This window comes from Aptenodytes forsteri, unplaced genomic scaffold (assembly GCF_000699145.1).
Source record: "Aptenodytes forsteri isolate BGI_AS27 unplaced genomic scaffold, ASM69914v1 Scaffold164, whole genome shotgun sequence".
Lineage (NCBI taxonomy): Eukaryota > Metazoa > Chordata > Aves > Sphenisciformes > Spheniscidae > Aptenodytes > Aptenodytes forsteri.
In genome coordinates, this window is record NW_008795527.1 from 4,821,968 (window position 1) to 4,841,866 (window position 19,899).

Here is a 19,899-nt window from a genome sequence, read left to right on the forward strand (position 1 = left end):
GGAGTTAGGGGTTGAAATGCAGCAGAATTTGTAGCGTGTCCATAAATAGACTCAGTGTCCTACACCTCTCCCTCTGCCAAACAAATTACTCATTCTCAGGCAAAAAAATAGAAAAATAGTCTGTACAATGGCAAGGGAAATCCCTGAATACTAGCCTACTGTGTGACTACGCAAGTAATACAGTCCCGAGTTGTTTTTTACAACTTTTGTTGATTCTAAAATATTCCTACTTTCCCATGTATTCTTCATTATGGCTCTGGAGGTTTTTTTGACAGAAACTTCTCTCATCTCAGTTGAAGTTGATTGTTTTCATAACTGTTTTCACCTATATTTTTCCACTATTCATGGACAGTTAGAAGTGTACTTCAAACTCCCCTGGTTTCCACCTCCTACATAGTTCTCTTGCATCTTCATTGCCTTCCTCACCCTCCCTCACAACAGCATTTTAACATATGAAGTGCTTGTATAGCTCATCTCTGCACTACTACTCCATTTATAAAATTCTTGCATGTTTTCTTCAAACCTCTTTTCCTCCTGCCAGTCCTTACTTCATACTGCTTGAAGAAACCTAGGTAAGACTTATTATTTCCTATGGAATTCCTTGTATGATAACTATTGCCAATTCTTAAAAGAAACAATAGAGTACAACTTTCTTCTTCTTCTGAAACAGATCTGTAAGAAAAACAGTGACAGCAAATAAAAGGATGCCAACTTTCTGACGTGTGCGTGGGAATGACTGGATCTGTCTTTGGAGCCTGGAACAGTTTTGAGCATATGCACAACACAGGCTGGTGAGCATCTACCGGACTCCTGAGGTAAAGTGCTCTCCTGAATTTAGGTCCCACTAGATTCCAGCAGCTGCTGTGCAAGGATTTTTATGATGAGCATTTTGAGGCATCTAAGTAATTTCTATGTAGTCTTTTAACAATATGTATCTACATGTAAAAGTAGATATGTTAATATAAAGACTCATACTGATGATTTTCCTTTTGCTATTTCTTACACCATTCTGTGCCCCATACTAATTCCATCACTATTCACGTCAGCATGAAATCTCAAAAAATCTAGGTATTTTGTTTTATGTTTCTTGGTGATATTGTAATATGTGTATTCTTTCATTCATTTTAAAACTTCAAGGTCAGACTCAAATTAGAGTATCAAAAACTTGAACAGTCCAGGAGTTTTACTTCTTTTGTATCCATAGGAAAAAGACTTCACAAGCCTTAGGAAAAATACATGTTTTTCAATAGGGGTGTTGATCTAGAGATCAAACAAGTAGATGAAGAGAACTAAGAACTTACTGTCTCTGCAAGAAAAGGAGTTGTGAACAGGTAAATAAAAGGCCATCACTAACATTTTGCTAAACTTAAACAGGAGTGGCAAACACCAAAAAGAGTCTCTATGTAAGATTAGGCACTAACAGTCTGTTTTCCCTACTCCCTCTCATACCGTTACTGTGCAACACCAACAAGGTGGTGGCCTTGGGCACCAAGAAAGAAAAAGGAAACTTGGATTAAGAACAGAACAATTGGGGGAAATTATTAAATTAACATTAAGCTTCCTCATTATTCCATTCCAGACTTCACTGAAATTGAATAGCTGCGGTTCCTCCCTGTGGCATGCATACCTTCAACCACAGGGATCATGAAAGAGAACAATAGTCTTTGATTGTAAAAACATGATTTATATATTTGGCATTTTCAAAGAATTCATTCCGTTCCTTCTCTTGTCTCCCTTTGATGATACTCAGTGTCATTACCAGAAGGAACGTGTTATCATTAGAATAAAGTATCCTGCATTTCAAGCATGTTCGTCCACACAGGGCTTGAATTTTTGGAGCTCTTGTTGTGTTTGTATACTCCACAAGCCAGAAGGAGTTTACAACCGGGAGACACAAAACAAATAAAACAGATGTGTTGGCTATGCTCAGATTATACTAAATGCCAAAGTACCTTTACAGTCATGCACAGAACTGCCAGCCTGACAAAAGGAAATGAGCTGCTTATTATATAATGGCAGAGTGAAACCAGCACCGTATCATTCAACCATGCAAAGGCTTCCACTGATTTTGCAAGCCTTTTTACACCGGCAACATTTTAAAGTAAAACAAATCAGGTGCCCCCTGATTATACCCAGAATATGCATAAAGATAGAAACATGCCATTTATTTAGAGGAGAAAGGTAAAAAAGAAAAGATGGAGTTCATTAGATAATTATAATCCATTAATATTTCACTATTTTATAAATTGCCAGCTTCCTGAGCAACAACTACGGTCAGAGGCTGCACCGACACCCAGCTGAAGATCTGCCACGTCACTATTTTTGCTGCTCTTTACTAAACTGTCACTAAAAGCTTGCTCCTAGTTAAACACATGCAAGCACAAAGATCCCAGTGAACCTCCTTAGGAGAGCACGTGCCTCACTGTGTTTTTGAGTGACAACTCTGCTTTAGGATTCAAGTTTTTCTAGTCGGCAGAAATGTTTGTGAAGCAGCCATAAAGAATGGTTTGCTAAAAATGTGTTCATTTGCTGAAGCTTCCTGTTATGTCTGTGAAAAGCACCTAGATGGCTAACTGAACAGCAGACATCACTTTTATGTAACAAAACTGGAGGGGTCCATTTTGGAGGAACTGTGTGCGTATGTGACATGTTCACACTGAACATGGAGCTTGATGTTGCCAGCCCCTAAAAATAGCACCTGGATATCCTTGTTCTCATCAGCAACCACAACCCCATCTTCTCCGTCGTTCGGTGCATCGATCTGGCACCGCTCTCCCTCCTCCAGAAGAGACAGGAGCAGTGGTACCCTGAGGTACCTCGTTTTAGTAGAAGTGGGAGAGATATAGAGGATGTTTGCATCTGCTGCAAGCACACATTTTAAACAATATCCCTGCCCCTCAGCAGGCAGTTATCATGTTGTTTTGGCAGCAGGAAGGAATCTGTGGTTTTTCTTGAATGTTGCTTTTCTTTATTTAAACTACCAGAAATAAAGCAAAAATGACAGAATGCTCTGTCTATAAATAATCATTCCGGTGTACAGTTATATTAGGAGGTAACTCAGATGGCATGATAACGCCTAACAGGCTAATCTTAGACCTGTAATGCCATAAGATGAAAATATCTAGGCTAAGAATAACTGACCCAGAGGAGTCAGCCTGTTAAAGAGATCCACAGAACAGGGCATTTCAGATTTTCACGTGTTTAACAATAACATCTGCCAATTAGTTTCTCTATAATATTTTGGATTGTACCCACCATATAAAAAACCCACCCACAACAGTAGCTGGGAACGGTTAAAATGCAATGACACCTGAAACCTTCCCTATCATCTATACCAAAACCTGAAATTAATGTATATATACACATACGTTTGCAGGCTATCTATCTATTCTGCTTTCCCACAGCTTTTGCTTTCTCTGTAAAGACTGTGCAGAAGAAGGGATGGGCAGCCGGTACAGAAACAGAGGTCTGATTAAAGCTCTGATAGCAGGAAGAATTACAAGTGTTCCTCATATCCAATGCAAACCTTAATGAACTAAATGCATTCTGTACATAGTGTTACAGGAGGGAAGACTCTGGCTGAAACTGTGTGCTTTTGAGTGCAGTGCAAACCAATAGGTGTTATAAAGCTGAACAGCTGAAATAATAAACGGCTGAAGTAAAAAGCTCTTTTCCAATAAAGTGAGTTAGCTCAACACACCAAAGACAGGCGAGATAGTGTCCTAGTGCCAGTACTAGTGAACCTCTGTATTAAATGCAGTGTTTAATGGTATCAGGAAAGACGCTCAAAGAGGTTTTGAAATTATGTTCTGCATTCTTTTTTTATTACTTTCCACCTTTTGTAGCTCACTATTCTTGTCAATCTTGTACTTTGAAATTCTTATTCCAGGCTTTTCCCACAACCTGTAAATATATCTCCTAATACAAAGTAAGAATGTCAGGTAATCACATGGCTCCAGAAGCTGGGACTTAAAAGAAAAGAAAGAAAAAGCAATGTTACAGCATTAGAGGACACATGAAGTTGTCAACATTGGTCTGTAGTCAATGTCTTCTCAATAACATAAAATAGAAAGAGCAGCTTCGTTTCATTTTACCACATTTTTGTTCAACTGAATTAATAACCAGTGTCTTGTCCAGCATACATTACTGGGCAGAGCCTCTACTCAAAATCAGTGAGATTTTAACTACGTAAGACTTGCAGGTCTGTGTTGCTTGTCTCTTCTCATTGTATTAATTGTTAAGGCTAAGGCCTTACTCTTTCGTAACAATTAATTCAAATACTTCAGCTACTACTATGAAGCACTAGATTTTTTTCTACTTAGCCTTTACGACAGGCATTGAAAAAGCCTCTCCGGCTGCTACCCAGAACTTCCCTGAACTGAATTTTCACACTCAATTTTTTTCATTACTCTGAAGAGAATCACAAAGTAAAAGCTCAGCATATCTATTCTTGCTCTCTCTGAAGAGTTATTGCCTGAGATACCACATATGCAACATTTTGTATCTGTAAGAACTTTACGTTACCCGATTCAGATATGCAAATATGTCAAGTTTTTCATGAATATCAGAGCAAACCTTTAACTGAATTTGCTTTCTACAATCTCTCCACAGGAACAGTTGAGCAGGTGAAGGTTTTGTTTGGCCAGAAAAAAGGGGAGAGCAAACACCAAAGAATTTTCCCTGGAGACAATATAAATGCATGTGTACAAACATGTATACATGGTCATGCGGCCATACGATAGATACAACATATGAGATAAAATTTATACATCGGGGTTTACTGGGGGAAGATAGCTCATGAGGACCCGTCAACCCATGTACAACATGATGCGTGTAGCATTGATTCTGTCATTTATATTCAAGTGACACAGCTTGAATTTCCTGACTGGTGCAGAGAATAAAATACTGCGACTACATTCACTTACTACATTTGTGAAATTGCAGGTGTTTTGCAAGCCTGTAGATAGATGAAGTCAATCAAATTAATCATTCTGAAGCGTTATATTCTCTTTAGAATAGTTTTGCTGTATAGATTCCTGAGCCTGACAGGTATCATCTTCTATTTCACAGAAGGGTTTGCTGATGTAAGCAGGATTGCATAACTTGCTCAGGTCACCTGTCAACTTGGTGACAAGCCAAGGCTTTAAGCTCAAGATCTCCTTGAACTCTTGATTTTTCAACACAACAGCTTTGGGCATGAAGCAGAGGATGCCTTATCCAATAAAAGCCAAGGTGGAATTTAGGCAGGCCAGTGCAAGGCTGTATGTCAAAATACGGCCAGTGAAGCAAACGTAGCAACCTTACCCTTTGGAAAAACAGCACAGTATGTTAAATCACCAGAAGTTAATGAACTCGGCATTACTTCTTAAAGTCCCACATCTACAGATGCCGTGGCTGGGTAGGTTCTTTCTTCTCCTTCACACAACCAACATCTATTTGAGTAATGTAGCCCTGCATTAGTTATTTATGGACTACATTTTAATGAGCGTTCTTACCATGGACTGTGCTGGACCAAATGTTTTTTTTCAAGGACTTATAGTTTATTACTTGTATTGTGGTAAGATAAGAGGCCAGCTGAATGCTAGGGTCTACTGTGGCATTGCACACACATGGAAATTGAGACTTTTTTGGTAAAATAAAAGCAATGGCATAGTTAAATAGTAATTCCAGCTAAATAAGAGGCTTTAGACTCCAGATCTATTTTTTTAAATCATGAAACTAAAATAATTATGGTATCAAATAAGAATACATCAGCATCATTTTCTTAAAGAAAGATGCATAGCACTTACTGCTGCATTTTAGAGCAACAGTACCATATGGGAGAAGCTAGTTCAGTCTTCTCAAGATAGCTGAAACTGCTCTCTGCAGCAAGGTGTAGGTGTCTGCAAATTACACAGCTTCTTGAGTCAGCGCCGATCTAGATTGCTCCATTCATAATTAGACTTTTGATTGGTACCTATCCAGATCATCTCATTCATACTATGATTTACAAGCAGGGATGGATACAGACAGGCAAAGCAGTAATTGAGGGAATACCAGGAGAACTGCTTCACATGACAGAAGTATTTCCTATGCCTGCTATTGTCAGAAATTCCTTAGACAGTTTGCTTTGCAAATACGTATCCATGGGCCATTGAATCTGTCCTCTTTGGGGATGGCTCCAGCCCAGTTTAAAATCAGAGTTGCATAATACATGCCTGTTGCATCTGGAAACTAGCAAACCTAAAAATCCATTGAGTGTTTAAGTTGTGCTTGCTTCAAAGACTTCAAGAATATGAAGGGTGCAAAGTGTAAATGTTCAGGGATCTGCTCTTTTCTTATGTGTAATATGTGCAACTTTTTAACCTGAGCAAAAGTCGCATACAGGTAAGTGAAGATAACTTTAAAGTAAGGACTCTGTGATAAGCAAAATTCAAATGACTGATTCTAGCTACTCCAAATACTAGAGCACATCGTCATACCCTGGCTATTTCTTTCTCCCCTGTATGCAGCATAAAGAGAGACAATACCTGAAAAGTTACCAGGCCTGATCCTGCAAGACCCTGAACTCGAGGGAACTGAAGGTAATCGACAGCAGCACTGTCGATTTGTGGTTTCATGTGACATGAATTAAACTGCAGACTATGTACAATGTCAACTACTTGCAGTCTAGTTGTGTATTTTAAAGGCCAACAGAAACACTGAGGAATATTTTGTGTTCTACAGAATATATATTCAAACATCTTTTACCTGGATAATGTTCTTGACTAAGTTGTTGGGGTTTTTTAAGTCTAAAAACCCCCTCTATTCTACTTGGTACTACAGGGGAAATTGTATCTGTTATGTGGGCCTAATGTAATATCAGATAAAAATCAACTGTTACATGATATTCTTGTCTCCAGTGAAGAAAAGCAGAGCTATAAACTTACAGAAAATTACCTCCCTTTCTTGTGTTTCAAATGAGAAAATTGCTATTACTCAAGCAACATTAGTTGGCAGTTACAAGGTAACATAGTGAGCTAAAAAACAGATTTTCACTTGTGTACAGCTAACTTCAACTTGACATAGTATTAAAAAAAACAACAGGAGGGAGGGGAAGCAGTCGGTCTTATCTCTTTGACCAAAACAAAAGCACTGGACACCTGCTGAGCTGTTCAGGAAAACCAAAGAAAAGCATTAATTCTTGAACAAGACGTCGACACTGTAGATGGCTTTGCAGAACTGTAACACTTTAAGAGAAACTTCTGCTTTTACCCACTGTCTTTGCTACAGCTTGGTTGTTCATATTTGTAAACAAGTCTTTCACCTGATTTCTGTCTTTGACAAAGGAACTGTAATTGGTGATCAACATCTCTTCTAAGAAGTTAGAGAAATAGTAAATTCTTTGAGAGATCCAAAAAGAAACAAGCCAACCCAGCAGCTTTATAAAGGAACAGAAAAATTGCCAATCTTCAAACATTACCAGTTGGAAGTCTCCATTCCCCTTAGGTATTCTCATTATTTTAACCTGCACATAACAGCTTTTCAGGCTCTCGTTCCCTCCTTCAGTCTATAATCATTATGAGGTAGCCTTGGCTTTCTATATTGAAAAACACTAATCATGAAGTTAAGACATCTAAGTCTTTTCTAAAAGGAAAGATATTACCATTTGACACAATCTCTCATGATTTATTTTCATACCTGAAACTATTAGTCTGCTCTAAAATTGTATGTAAGAAAGAAACTCAAGTAAAACTTTAAGTTCTTTTTCTATAAAGCAAGAAAATAAACATTTTTTAAAAACAAACGAACAAACAAACATGGGCTCAACAGGTGTACCAAAACAGGCGATATGTGAAGAGAGCTGTGGCCTACACACATAATTAATCTTAAAACTGAGAAGCACTGCCAAGTTTTGTGAAAGAAAAGGAAAAGGAAAAGGAAAAAAGAAAAAGAAAAAGAAAAAGAAAAAGAAAAAGAAAAAGAAAAAGAAAAAGAAAAAGAAAAAGAAAAAATTAAAAGAAAAAGGAAAAGGAAAAGGAAAAGGAAAAGGAAAGAAAAAGGGGTAAAACTAAGACCAAAGTACATGTAAACAATTCACCCTGCATTCTACATATAGCTCCTCTATAAAGCCAACTTTATGAAAAACAAAGTCAGAAACCTAGGATTAAAAAGATATAAAACAGATAAAAATGTGCCTTAAAAGACAGAGTTTCTGCCCAATAAAAACATAACTGGAATTCACGGAGTTTAGGAGAGAATGCGCAAGAGTAACCTGAAATTTTGACTTTTTTAGCCTGTCTAAATTGACATGTTATCTGAATGGCAACAATTCTTCCAACTTAATTCATCCTCAGTACATCATTTGCAGGTCTCAAACACAGCTAGCAAAGAAACTAGAAAATATAAGGGTAGCTTCAAATACATGAGGAAATGTCCAGCATTCTTTCAGAGCAGCTTTGAAATACCTTCATTAAAAAACACATCCAATTTACATCTCAGTGAGTCACTACATATGACTACCATTGCCAGGTTCCCAAATATTTTTAAAGTAACAAAATAAGCCATGTACATTGAAGACATTTAAAAGTAACACTGTAATGAAAAGAGAAAGGGATTAGTATTAAACTCCCTTTGTATGCAAACTGGAGAAAAGGAAACTCACAGAAAGACCAAATCCTGTTTACAATAGACATATGACTAGAATTGCCTATGAGGGGCTGTAACTGCAGCCTCCTTACAAGGGCTGTCTGAGGAAGCCTCTCTCTGTGAATAAGCCTCTACCACGAGCCCCATTTTGCAACCACGCAACAAACCAAACAAGGAATCCCAAACTAGATTTTGGTTGTGAGCATTTTGCTCTGCCTGGAAAGCAGCAGACTGAAGGAGACAAACTCCCCACAAAAGCAGCAGCTGCTATCTAACATACTATCGTACAGATAATTATTTAACAACAACTTACATAAAGCCCACAAAAATAAAGTCACTTCTTTAAAGGAGGGGTGTTTTCTTGTCGTGCTAGGCTGTATTTTCCCCGTCAGCCACTGAAGTCCGAGGTACGGAGTTGTCTCTTACCTGAGCTGATCATACTGTGCATTCTTTGCTGAGCCAAGAGCTGTTCACGTCCAGAAACCCCATCTGAGGAAAAACACGATTCACTCTCGTAAATTGTCTGCAGCATATTCCAACCAGTCTGCACTTCAGCTACACGAGAGATTCATCACTGCACTTGCACAGGGGCGTCGGGCACGACCCTCTGCGGTCCTACCTCCTCCAGCGAGGGTTGTAAGATAATACGCTTCGGCAATTAGCAATGTTTAAGCATTTGCACAAGTATCTATCGGGAGAGGGAGAAAACCCCAAATCCACTCTCAGCAGCCCCTGCCTGCTGGAAGGGAGCCGTGAGCGCACAGGGGACTGTGCACCGCCGAGTTTGAGCAGTTGCGTTCGGGCAGCCAACGGCAGGTGGAAGAAGAAATGAAGAAATATCTCTGCGCTTCAGGCTTTCTGTCGGGGCGGGGGGGAAACACAGCCTCTTACAAACCATCAAACCGAATAAGCCATCTTTCCAGGGACCGGGAGCCCCCGAGGGTTTAGTCAGAATTACCCCAGCCCAGACCAGTGTTGCTGTCCCCGCGCCCCTCTCCTCTCCCTGCCTGGCTCTCCCCCGGCTGGGCGAAGTTGGCGGGAGCAGCAGCGATAACTCATTTGCATTTGAATCGACACCCGCGTGGCCCAGCGGTGGCAGAAATAGAACAATGGCCGGCCTGAGCCAAAAATAGGTCAAGCATGGCCGGGTGATTGGAGCCTGCATTAATGCGTTTAAAAATACCACAGCAAACACAGCTGTCCAGTCTCTGTCTTTCAAACTGCCGGCTGTCCTCCCTCCCCCCCCCCGCCCCCCGCGCCACTTAACCCCTCCCCCCACCCCCAGCCTGTTTCAGTGGGGAGAAGCCAGGGAGGGAGGAAGGCAAGCAGGGAGTGGGACAGAAACACTCCTCGCCCGGGACTTGCACCCCTCTCCCTCCTTGCCCTCCCCCAGGGAGTATTTTGTGAACAGTGAGCAAAACGCCACGGCCGATGTATCGGTCCTAAAATAACGCCGGGAGGTTTTGCTGGCAATGTGGTTTCTGCCTCGCCCACGCGCAGCCATCCTGCTGTTCTATTTTTGCTGCCCGTTTCTCTGGCTACGCCGCAGTCGGCTTTGGCGGGGGAGCCGGGCTGCTGCCTGCTCCCTGCAGGACCTGCAGCAACCTCAGGAGAGGCAATTTCTGAAGCTAACAGGGCTGGGGGGGAGCAGAAGGTGGGGGCAGATGTTAATGAGGGACTGGGTTTTGTGTGTGCAGTTATAAGCAGCCTTTCCATATTTAGCATGCTTGATATAATTCTTATAGTAAGTTACCAGTTGTGGCACAGCATGTTAGACACAGTTAGCGACTATGCACTCTTTGGTTGACTTGCTAAAATTTGGAGAGGGGCTGAGCAGCGCACACTTATTTTTAGAAGCATTAGGCAATTTGCATGGCGTCTTTCTCAGTTTTACAAGATGATGTGCTTTCAGAAGAGCAGCATTTGACGGTGTATCAGACAACAGCACCATGCTCCTTTGTGTCTTGGCAGGTTTCACACACGCTATGTGAAGTTTATTTTTCATAATGATATTTCAAAAGTTGCGTATCTTGTTTGCTGATTAATATACCTACACGTAGATAAGTTTCATTTCACTGTTACAGATGGTACTTTGCTTCTCTGCGTCCTGATCTGGCTTATAGCACTTGTTACACAGGTGACCAAAACCTGTCACTACCTACATATATGATACAGCAGCCTGATCACTCACCTACCAAAATTACGAGTCCCCTTCCATGTCCCTGCTCTGGGGGAGCAACAATGGCCACAGGGATGTTGATTCCTCACTGTAATCAAGAAGCCAATACAGAGGTCATCTCGGAGCTTTCTAGAAATCCACCAAATTCTCAACTATCTCCAGCACCTTTTGCTAGTGAAGACTCAAGAATCTGCCCAGTACTTGAGGCTCAGTTCTGCCTTTTGGCGAAGGATCATCTGCCTGCTCTTCAGCTAACACAATAGATAGTAGCCAAAGGCAGTATTTTTTTTTTTTAACTTCTCAAAATTGTGTTACCGAAGAAAAGATTCACAATAACAAAGTTCTGTGACGCTCCTGTGACATTTGGATACTCAATGGCACCTGGGAGGCCTGTGGCTCAAGTCTCCTCCATCATCCAAAACCTTTGCTTCTTCCATGTGCCAAATGACCTGGTCCTGCTGACAGTTAGGATCTGTCCCCCGGACAGACGGAGACGGCAGCAGCTGACAACGGGGTTTTCCCTACAGGATCCTCAAGTTAGCACCTATCACTGCTAAACACTCCCCTCTCCTTGCCTTCTGTCTTTCCTACCCCCAATTTTCCCTGGGAGCACTCCTCTCAGGGAAGCTGCAAAGCTCTGCAGACAGCATACACCCAGCTCTGCAAAGGGACAAGGACACGGGCAGTGGCAGCACAGCAACAGGTAGGGTGTTACAGTGCAAGACAGGGGATGAACGTCACACATGTCATTGTACTATTGACAGCTGACAATTTGGTATTGTGAACATTTTTCTCTTGAAAATAAAAATACCCAAATGTTTTGTGGGAAATACGTGGCACTTTGATGGTGCAGGGCAGAAGATGTTTAACACGAGTGCAAGGGAGATCACCAGTAGAAACAGAAATCTTCTCTAACGCAGAAAAAGCTTTTTATAGACAGAAGTAAATAAAAAAGCGGAATTGCTTATGCCCTTGAGCCAACCAGAACATGACCCTGTTTAGTGATTCAGCGCCTCAAAATAATCAAGTCTCGTATTACAGGGAAACACTGGAGGAATAAGTTAAAAACAGGTCAGAACATGGAAAATGCTGGAGGGTGGGATCCTGGTATTAGGTACCCATACGTGTTTATAACTTCGTATATATGCAGCTGCATTTTTACAGATAGCATTCACAGCTCTAACTGACTTCAAATACTTCAGTAACTAAATAAAAGCAAACTATTTTCAAGAGCAGAAAATGTACATTCAGATTTTTAGCTGCAAGTGTTCTTAATTTTGGCGTATGTATTTTAAACTGACAGACGCATAAACTATCTTATGTTAGCTAATTCACAAACCATAATAACTACAGCATTGTACTTTATATTTTAGATTATATATAAAAATTATATCAAAATATTTTACTTATGAAGTCAGCCACCCCAAAGGTAGGATTTTTACAACCTGAATTCTTCCGACTTGCTTCGACAGATTATGGGCCTACTTTGGTACATTCTTAGCTTTAAAACACGTGTGTAAATCCATCCCTTTTCAACATAATATTTAAGTACATGCTCAAATTCTATTGATCGCAATAGAATTTAAACACATAGTTAAACACTTTGCTGAGTCAGCCCAGCCTTTAACTGCACGATCACATGAGTTTAAATAGCTCCTTTAGAGTCCCACAGGGTAAGGATAAAGGGTTCATGCCTGAAGAAAATCTGGTTTTTATTTTTAAAGCTATGGATGTTATAAGGTGACATTTTCATACAGGAACATGAGGGTTTTTGTTCTGTTTTTTCAAATGCATTTCCTAAACTTGGAGAACTTTAATGACGCTGGAGGTAAGAGTAAACTGTTGAAATGATTTAGCGCTGCTGAGGTGACTCTAAATGCAATCAGGAACTTTATAGAAAATGTAAGGCATGTTAGTAGCGCTAAGATCTCATTACAGGAGTTTCACAATGTGTTTCTCTTATTTGCCTTCTGAGCTGCTAAAAACAAATAAATATAAGGAAATTAAATCTGGAAACTGCATTACTGCAACATTAAGACTGAGAAATTAAGCACTCAAATTAGAAAGAGCTAAGATTTCTACTGCATTATTAACTCTGCAACATTATAATTAAGTAGCGCTTTTCTCTTTTTACTTTCCTTGTTAAGTACAAACAGTATATTACTGTTTGTTTTTAGCATATCCCATTTCTCACTCACGTTATTCTGGAGCATAGTCTTCATTAATATTAATAGCTTAGTTTAAACTTTTGCAGTTTTCTTACTTGTAAATATGAATTTGCATAGAATCTTCTGCCATATTGCTCAATTGTATCATATAAATATTACATACAAAATGAAATAAAGAGATGTTCTCTAGTTTCTAGTCGTATGCTTAAATGAGGATACCGCAGTCTTACAGGTGTCCCATTCAACCTTCCTTCAGCCCCTTTTTCATTTGGCAAGTATTCTGTGAAAAAGCATCAAGTAATAACATGCATCAATATCCAACAATGCATAAACAAGTGGGAGCTAAATGAAGGTTGCATGGGTAATACTAAATCTGGCCTATTTCAGTACTCAAGTTCTGAGTTCTAATCTCTGCAGCCTAAAGAGCTCCTAACTATTTTTGTATATCTAATCACCAGGATTAAAAAAAGAAAAAAATTAACTATTGTATAGAACAGATGTTTCTGTAGCCACAGTTCATTAGATACCATTAGTACCATGTGAAACCCAAACATCCAGCATAAATTACTACAGCTTATGCCAGAGGATTAACTAGGTTAACAAACAGCAGAAGACTATTATAACAGAGAAGCAGATGGTTTGGGAGCAGAAAGAAATCAGGGGAGATGCTCAAGTGGTCTGGTTCTGCTCCCGCCTGGAACTAAAGGACCGTATTCCAAACCCCTGGGTGAGTAAAAATGAACCACTTAATCCACGTGCTCTGCTTGGAAAGATGTAGTGCAGGAATGTCTCTGATTAGTTTTCTGTGTAGCAAGCCTTTGGTGTCGCCTGTGCAGAAATACATGTTGCTTTTTCTTTGCAGTGCCATGAACCCACGGGATAGGCATTTTTTCAAGTGAGGAGAAAACTGCGCTTCTTACGTGCTTAAGCTCAATTCAAGCTTCAAAGGAATTTTCTGGGACAAAGAAAGACGTATCTGTAGCTTTAGGGGATTTTGCGACAAACAATGGGAGAATAAAACTCTACCAAGTTTTGAGGATAAGGAGCATTACGCTAGATAAATGTATGGGTCTCTACCATCTCTCATATAACAATACAGAGAGCCTTGCATCTTTCTCATGCAAATTAGCTCAGGGTTTTTGGAACTAGCTGATGACTTATCACTTCTTTTTCCTCTTAAAATATGCCTTTCCGTTCACATAAATAAGTCTACTAGAAATTAAGTCCTAGATTCAGGACAACACCTCAACAACACATACTTGATTATAAGCACAAGGCTTAAGTTAAGCATATGCTTAAGGGCTTCATAAATTCAAAGGTACTTTCCTGAATCACAAAGCTCAAATAATTTAAAAAACCACAGAGAGCTATCAAATAAATAAATAATACTTAGGTTAGGAAATATACAAAATTCAATTATTCTGCTGACACAGTTATTTATCAGGTTGGAACTAAAATCTCCATATTTTGTGGCAAGGCTGAGGTAAATTGCATACAAACAATACAAGCCATGTAGCCAAAAGCAACATCAGATATCGATAAATAAATGCCTCAGACCAGCAAAGCACTTTGCCCCTTTTATGACATTAATGAGGCAAGTAGAGATATGAGCAATATGAGATGTACCGGGTCTTCCATGGTTATGCCCAGCTTTCTTAGAGAGATATCAGTGCATATATGCACTGCATCTGCCATGTCTAGCTCCACGAGACACACCGGGATGGACATACATAAAGGAACCCTAGAGCACATAACCTATGATAGCTTGCGATACGTTACCTGTGATAGCTTGCAATATGTTCAGTGTACTTCAGGCATTTCAAGCTTGTTGTATATCTACTGAGCAGATAAGCTGTACCTCCATACAGAGTTTTGCGCAGGATTTCCTGATGCCGGGTAGTCTGGCAGGTCAGATCAACAGACCTGGATACTGAGCGTTCCTGGACAACAGACTACTAGTCTCTATGGCTGGAGAACCAAGAGGAGCACCATCTCTAGCTTGTAATATATGCCTGGGTTCAAGTGCTTTTTTGGATTTCAGCCAAGAAATGTAGGCCATGCTTGCTGTCTGGAGAACTCCATTGTGAAAACCAATGGCTATGCAAAGGATTTAGGATCACAGCAGAAGACAGCCAACTAAATATGAGCTCCTAGGATTACAGCAGGACCAAAAAGGCTAATAAAATCCTTGGATATATAAACAAGGTTATACTGAGTAACAGTAGTGAGGTGATATGCATATACCAAAGAGAATATTCTTGGGATACTGTAACTTGTTCCAGTATAGATACCTGAAAAAGAATGCTGAAAAACTGAGGATGGATAGACATGCCACAAGCATAAAATAGGTTTGGAAAACCATTGGAAATTGGAAACTGAAAGACCTGAGATACTAAGTATACTGAAGAAGTTCGGGGGTGGCGTGGCACTGTCTATATACACACAGGGCAAGATGTCCAGTGGTGTAGTAAAATGCTCTTTATCTTAAGGAACAAAGCTTTAAGAAAAATCCATCGATTAGAAAAATACAAGCCAGAAGTGGGCACACATTTTAAACATGTTTTAACCACTGCAGCAACTTACAAATGAGCTTTACATCAATAGTGGCCGTGTCTCTGGAAAGAAAGCTCTAACATTTCTATAGGGCAAACTTAAGGCAGGTTTTGTTGTAGGACTCCAAGTTAGACAGGTCAGACCTGGTGATCATGGGGGTACCTCCAAAGCTACTAAGAACTAGTGAGAATTATTGCTTAACTGATAGGAATAATAAGAACTAAATAGAATAATTATTCCTACATCAAAAATAGTTTTCTTCTTTTAAACCACCCTCTCCTGAAAAGCAGAGGTCTGTTTTTTGGTTTTTTTTTAAATCCAAAATATGTTTATTTTCCTATGAGATTTGATAATTTTTACAAGAGTAGCACAATGGAGAACACTGTAAACATCTTGGGGAAAAAGTCTTTGTGAAAAAAAAAAACCCAACCCCACAAAGTGTTTGCTTTGCTTTTCTATTCAAAGCTGCCCTTTTAAGTAAAATAATTGGATCTCAAAAGCAGGGTCTTTCTAAATCCAAGCTTGGATTCATGGAGGGACAAGGTGGCTTTATATAACATGCTACAACCAAACTATAAAGCTATAGTAGATTTATAGTAGATTTATAGTAGATAGATACCCATGTAGATTGGGACAACAATTGCTCTTTTAAATTTTGAAGCAAGTAAGATGTTTTCTTAAATATCAAACAATATATACAGTTAGAGAACTGCCACTACATGGCATTGGAAGCTTGGCCAAGAAAAAACATTTTACATAAAGCTCTAAAAAGGGCCTTCTTTAATGTGTGGGCCAAGGAACGGACCTGAGATGCCAGGCCACGTGCTGGGCTGTGGGCACATGCCAGTCTCTCCTGCTGCACTGCCTGCTGGAATCTCCTTCCTCTCCCAGCTCCTCCACCCCTCACTGGGGAGCATTCAAGCACATGGAGAAACAGCATTACATGCACAAACATGCCTCTGAGAGCAGTAATAAACTGACCACTACTGTGCTATGAAAAGGTCACATCTCATGCCGGTCAATAATGTTGTTATGAAACCAGACGAAAGCCTCCTGGTTAGCTGGACCAGGATGGAAGCAAAGTTCAGTCCCGGTCCTCTCCTGTTTTTATCAAAATGTTTCAGTGAACCCAGATCCAGTTTGCATCTAACTTTCTTTCTTGTCTTGAACTCTGATAAGGAACAGATCCGCAATCCAAAATGTTATCGAAACACCAGCTTGGGAGCTGGTTTTACTGTGCCGGTGAATTTGGGGCAATGCTAAAAGGATGAAGCTGTGACTTCAGTGGGTGAACCGTAATTATTTTGCCCGACTTCAGCAGAACCAGGATTTCTCCCAAGCAGCAATATGATCTAAACTTTCCTTGTGGAAGCAACAAATTTATAGACTGCAAAAGAGAAAAAAAAATCAAAATACAATTGAAAGCAAGGTTTCATAATTCTGAAAGGAAAATTACAACACATTTCAAGTAAATATAACCTCTCCCTTTAACTAAGTAAACCACCTTGAAAATCTTAATGCAGCTACTTACTGTAACTGACAATACCTTTACAATATACTGCCAAAATGTGTCACAAACTGGACTTTTGTAAATACAGGCATCCAGCTGGTATTCCTAAGGCCAGAATCGGCACCAAGAAGGTTTTTATCCATACTTCAAGCTCATTTAGCCAAATCATGCAACCTTTGGTTTGCTAGGCAGTCTGTCCCATAGAAGGGATGAAACAAATGGAGAGGGAGGCTACAGCAAGTGCCCGGCAAAGTCACACCTCAGCAGGCAGATGTGGGCAGCTGCAGCTGCTGCTTCCACCCGTCCCTCGTCTGCCCCATCTCTGGCTCTTAGTAGCAAGAGGCAAGTGCTCAAGCTCTCTAGGACAAAGGGGCAACGCTGGTCTCAAGCCCCACAGTTTTCTGGAAGGAGAACTGTTCACAAAAAACCTGCAAAATCATTCTGAGCCTCAAACCACTATGCAATGGCTAAAAAAATGCACAGGACAAAATTGATAATTTGCATTGAAAGCATGGGAAACCAGGAAGAACACACATTGAATCCATGTTCAGACAACACTCCCATTCTAATCAACTCTAATCAGGTATATTTATATCTTACAAAGAGTCTGGGAGGGGAAAGCTCTTCTATTCACTTCAATCCAAAGAGCTGGTGGGAAAGGGCAGTCCAAAATTAATTAATAAGGAAAAGTAACTCGCAAATGCTGGAATCCCAATGACACAAGCAGAGATGACAGACTATTTTAGATGAGCTTAAGCTTCTGAGCGGTCAACATGTAGGATCAAACTTGGGCTCAGGGCCTGTTCTAAAAATAGCATAGCTCTATGGCAGTCATCTATGCACTTCATATTCTGTCAATTGGTAGTCGAGAGAACAGGATGGCAGGACAGGTGATAATGGCAGGAAAACAAAACCTTTCAGTCAACAAATCACAGGTTCTACACCATCATAAGTCAAGTCTCATGTAAGTCATCAGTCATGGATGGACTGGCCTGTGTACATTATGATTGCACTTCATTTCCAGCCCCTTCCCCCGCTTGTTAAAGCAGTTGCCAATGAAATAAACTGCTAAAAACATTTCCCTGAGGTTTGGAATATATTTTTTCATTTTAAATCTGAAATTAATGCAATTAAAGTGTTATCATTAGTCTATGAAAAATTGAGTGTGTTTTCAGCAGCCCACAAAATAATGCTGTACACAGGCTAAGTGGCAGTTCTGGCTAAAAGTAACCAGTGACGAAAGCTAGACTGTTCAAGGGAGCAGGTATCACCCGTGGACTGTGTCCACAGAAATGAATAAATAAATCACAACCTAGATTATCTTAAACCTTAATTGTATTCTCCATCTCCTCTCCTTTACCTCTGCCAGAATTCCAGCATAAAAGTAAAGCTAAAAAGGTAGAGATAGAAAACTTGGACAAATAAAAAGTGCACAAACGGTTCGCAAATGGTTTTTTGCCATGACTAAGGAAGCTTTCTGTCTCAGAAGACAAAAGATAACTAGAGCTATGAGTCTGGTTTTGTGTTATCTGATAAAGGGGTGCAGCAAAATTGGGCACCGCCTTAACTAGAAATAGATGCACTCTAATAATAAGGCTGAAAAAAACCCACATAAGTAAATTACCAGGGTGATGAAACAGGCTTAAGTTTGATCAAGCTCTATTTTTTCTTTTTAATTGCCAGTAAGAATGCTTCTAAAAATAGCATCCTCATGCTTTACAATATTAATTTGCTTACTATTCTAAACAAAAGCTTGTCTCCATTTTTGGACTATACATAAATGTGACAACTTTACATTTAAGGAGTAATTTACTTGAAGTAACACAGCAGAGCTGGTTTTATTTAGACAACTTCAAAGAAAATGCTACTGTAAGCTATCTAATCACAGCATTCTCTTTCGATCACTATTTACAGGCATACAAAGTGTATTTCCCTTAGAGATCTTAATCGTGTAAGTCGTGTGTGTGTGTATAAAAATATAAACAGATAAACAATGCACTTTCAGCTACTGATGTCACACACTGCAGTTGAAATACTAAAGTGCACATACATTAATGTAAACAAAAAAATAAAGCTGAGAGGTACATAAGCAAGTGTCTAGCTTAAAACATGTGATGATCGAGTATTTTATTGACTTGGGTCCTAAATCATCACATTCAGTTTTGCTCATTTAATGTCCTCTCAGATGCAGCAGAGAGCCTCCAGCAATTCAGAGAGGCAGTATGCTATTCTGGGACCCATCAGAAAACGAATGAGTTGAGAAGTTGAGCAACTAACTATATTTGCAAGGGGAAATCTCCAAGGCATACCTACCAACAAGAATTTCAGGCTAGAAATACACTAGGATGGTTGCCAACAGAAATATTTCATCAGTCAGTCTTTTACAGTACTGTGGCTCCCATCTCATTTTTTGCCAAGTTATTTAGCACTGCAGACACCAGCAACCAACAAGTTTGGTAACTGCTTTCATTTCTCACACTCTTTTTCTGGCACTCAGCTGCTTTGTGATACTTCATCCTCTGATCCAAAGACCATAAGCTTGCCACAGGATTCTAAGGGGGTCTGTGTGTACTGTTGCGGTGCAAGGAAAGAAAGAAGGTATAGAGATGGTCAGTAGACCCTTAGTGGCTACATATCTGCTACAGTGACCTGCAGCTGTGGAGGGCTGGACTGAATGGTAACTCCTTCAGCCATTTCTTCTGAAGTGGCATTGGGAAATACTGTCTTTCTAGGCAGTGCATGAATCCGAGGACAGCCATTTCTCCAGCATAAATGCTCCTATTTAGGACATGTGCCCTAAATAAGACCGTGTCCTAAATAAGACCATGTGTACTTGTGGTGGGTTGACCCTGGCTGGACGCCAGGTGCCCACCCAAGCCCTT

The 19,899-nt window shown here is 40.0% G+C and overlaps 1 protein-coding gene across 4 annotated transcripts in view; it reads right to left on the reverse strand.

The window, feature by feature from the left end:
* Window positions 1–19,899, reverse strand: part of HDAC9 (histone deacetylase 9) — a 460,761-nt gene that overhangs the window by 282,318 nt on the left and 158,544 nt on the right. For 3 of the 4 annotated variants that reach the window (XM_019472795.1, XM_009282058.2, XM_019472796.1), the window contains exon 1: window positions 9,034–9,598. In XM_019472795.1, the coding sequence (XP_019328340.1) occupies window positions 9,034–9,139 (106 nt within the window). In that variant the 5' untranslated portion in view covers window positions 9,140–9,598. Of the gene's footprint in view, window positions 1–9,033; window positions 9,599–19,899 lie in introns of those variants that run through there. The other variant, XM_009282056.2, reaches the window with a different exon arrangement.